This window comes from Gymnogyps californianus, chromosome 2 (genome assembly GCF_018139145.2).
Source record: "Gymnogyps californianus isolate 813 chromosome 2, ASM1813914v2, whole genome shotgun sequence".
NCBI classification, from domain to species: Eukaryota; Metazoa; Chordata; class Aves; order Accipitriformes; family Cathartidae; genus Gymnogyps; species Gymnogyps californianus.
In genome coordinates this window covers 58,578,549-58,580,654 of record NC_059472.1, presented here as the reverse complement: position 1 = coordinate 58,580,654, position 2,106 = coordinate 58,578,549, and the positions used below count along the sequence as shown (strand labels likewise).

General features: G+C 38.7%; 1 protein-coding gene across 1 annotated transcript; it reads left to right on the top strand.

The window, feature by feature from the left end:
• Window positions 1–222: 222 nt before the first annotated feature.
• Window positions 223–1,182, top strand: MC2R (melanocortin 2 receptor). The gene has a single exon (XM_050892400.1). It carries the CDS (start codon window positions 223–225, stop codon window positions 1,180–1,182), a length of 960 nt encoding a protein of 319 aa, XP_050748357.1.
• Window positions 1,183–2,106: the final 924 nt, after the last annotated feature.

Below are 2,106 nucleotides of genomic sequence, written 5' to 3'. Positions count from 1 at the left end.
TCTATTTTCACCATATCTGTGTGGTAAATTTCTTCTTGATATTTGTGTTTCTACATGTTTTATTGTAGGAGAAATTCCAAACATTTCAGTTAAGTCTTAAAATTGCTCCAGATGAAGGAGAAAGCCTTCATCAAAAGAAGAATGGTCTGACTGACAGGTCAGCTTCAGAATAAAGCCAAGCCTGAAAAATAACAACCCAGAATCTTTCCACAACTAGAAGAAATGAGCGCTGAGAAACCTTCCAACCTAATCAAACACCCAGGGCAGACAAGCATTCCTTCCCTCGAAAATATAAGTGATTTCTCCTTAAATATCACTGACTGCACCCAGGTCGTGGTGCCAGAGGAAGTTTTTTTCACTGTTGCTGCTGCTGGAATACTGGAAAATCTGCTTGTCCTTATTGCTGTTGTTAGAAATAAGAATTTGCACTTGCCCATGTACTTCTTCATTTGCAGTTTAGCCATTTCAGACATGTTAGGTAGCTTGTACAAAACTCTGGAGAACATCTTTATCATCTTGTGCAAAATGGGGTACCTGACACGTCGTGGGGACTTTGAGAAAAAGCTGGATGATGCCATGGATTCCATGTTCATTCTGTCTTTACTGGGGTCGATTTTCAGCTTGTTAGCTATTGCAGCAGACAGATACATCACTATCTTCTACGCTTTGCGATACCATAACATCATGACACTAAGAAGGGCCTTGGTTATCTTGGCAGTCATTTGGACATTCTGTGCTGGCAGTAGCATTGCCATTGCCCTCTTCTCCTATGAAGCAGCAACAGTCATTCCCTTCACCATCCTGTTCCCTTTAATGATGTTTTTTATACTGTGCCTCTACGTCCATATGTTCCTCCTGGCTCGATCTCATGCTAAAAAGATCGCCTCACTGCCAACCAGCACAGTCCATCAGAGAACTAACATGAAAGGAGCCATTACACTGACTATTTTCCTTGGAGTTTTCCTTTGCTGTTGGGCCCCCTTTGTTCTTCACATCCTCTTAGCAAGGTTTTGCCCACATAACCCTTACTGTGCCTGCTACATGTCCATTTTCCATGTGAATGGGACGCTCATAATGTGCAATGCCATCATCGACCCTATGATTTTTGCATTCCGAAGCCCAGAATTACGGAGTACGTTTAAGAAGATGTTCTGCTGTGCCAGGTCAAACTGGAACTGGTAAACACTTCATGAAAAATGAAGATTATAGAAACACACCTATGGGGTGCTGTGCAACATCAGTTTGCAGTTAAAAATACCAACAATTATGCCCAAAGTAATACTATGCTTGTAGGATACTGCCAGTGATTTTCAGAGGGCTACCAAAGAATGCCTAAAAACTAAGTATGCACACAAATCTTTGCCAACCAGACCTCCAGAAATACTACTGATTAAGTTAATTCTGCCAACAATTTTCATGCAAGTAAAAAAATAACTGTATCTTAACTATGTTTTGTCATTTCAGAAAAATTCAAATATAAATCTTCTGCATCAAGTCCTGCATTACCCCAGAGATGAGTTTATGCCAACTCATTTTGTATCAGTAATTTCAGTTTAAGGTGTATAATACTTTAAAATTCTGTTGTTTAAATGGCAATGAAATGAACATTTGGTTCTAAACTGCACATTTATATAAAAGTCTATGATAAAGCAGAAAATATGGACATGTAATTGGATTTTGCTGGAAAAGTGAATTCATGACTATACTTTAACACCTAGTCTCCTTAAAATCATGCAATTAGTGTTCTCTAAGTTTCAAAAGTAATTTTTGCAGTGTGAGTCCAAGAGAAGATATTTTGGTTTAAAAGCTATTTTTAGTGACTGAAGAGTTTTTTCCAACATAAAGTTGTTGTGGCAGCGAAGACAGGTTTTGGATTTTAAAACCCCAAAGTCAGATCTGGACTAGCAAACGGAATTGCTGAGCTTGCCAGCTCCCCATTGGAAGTCCCTGGCACAGTTTGCTTTAATAAAATAATAAGCTTCACAGACAGTAAAAGAACTTTGATTCAGCCATGACTTTCTAAACATGCCATAACAAATAATTCAAAAAACAGAATACCAGAGACAAAATTCAAAGACTTCCAAGGAAGTCAGCCACCTGGATACG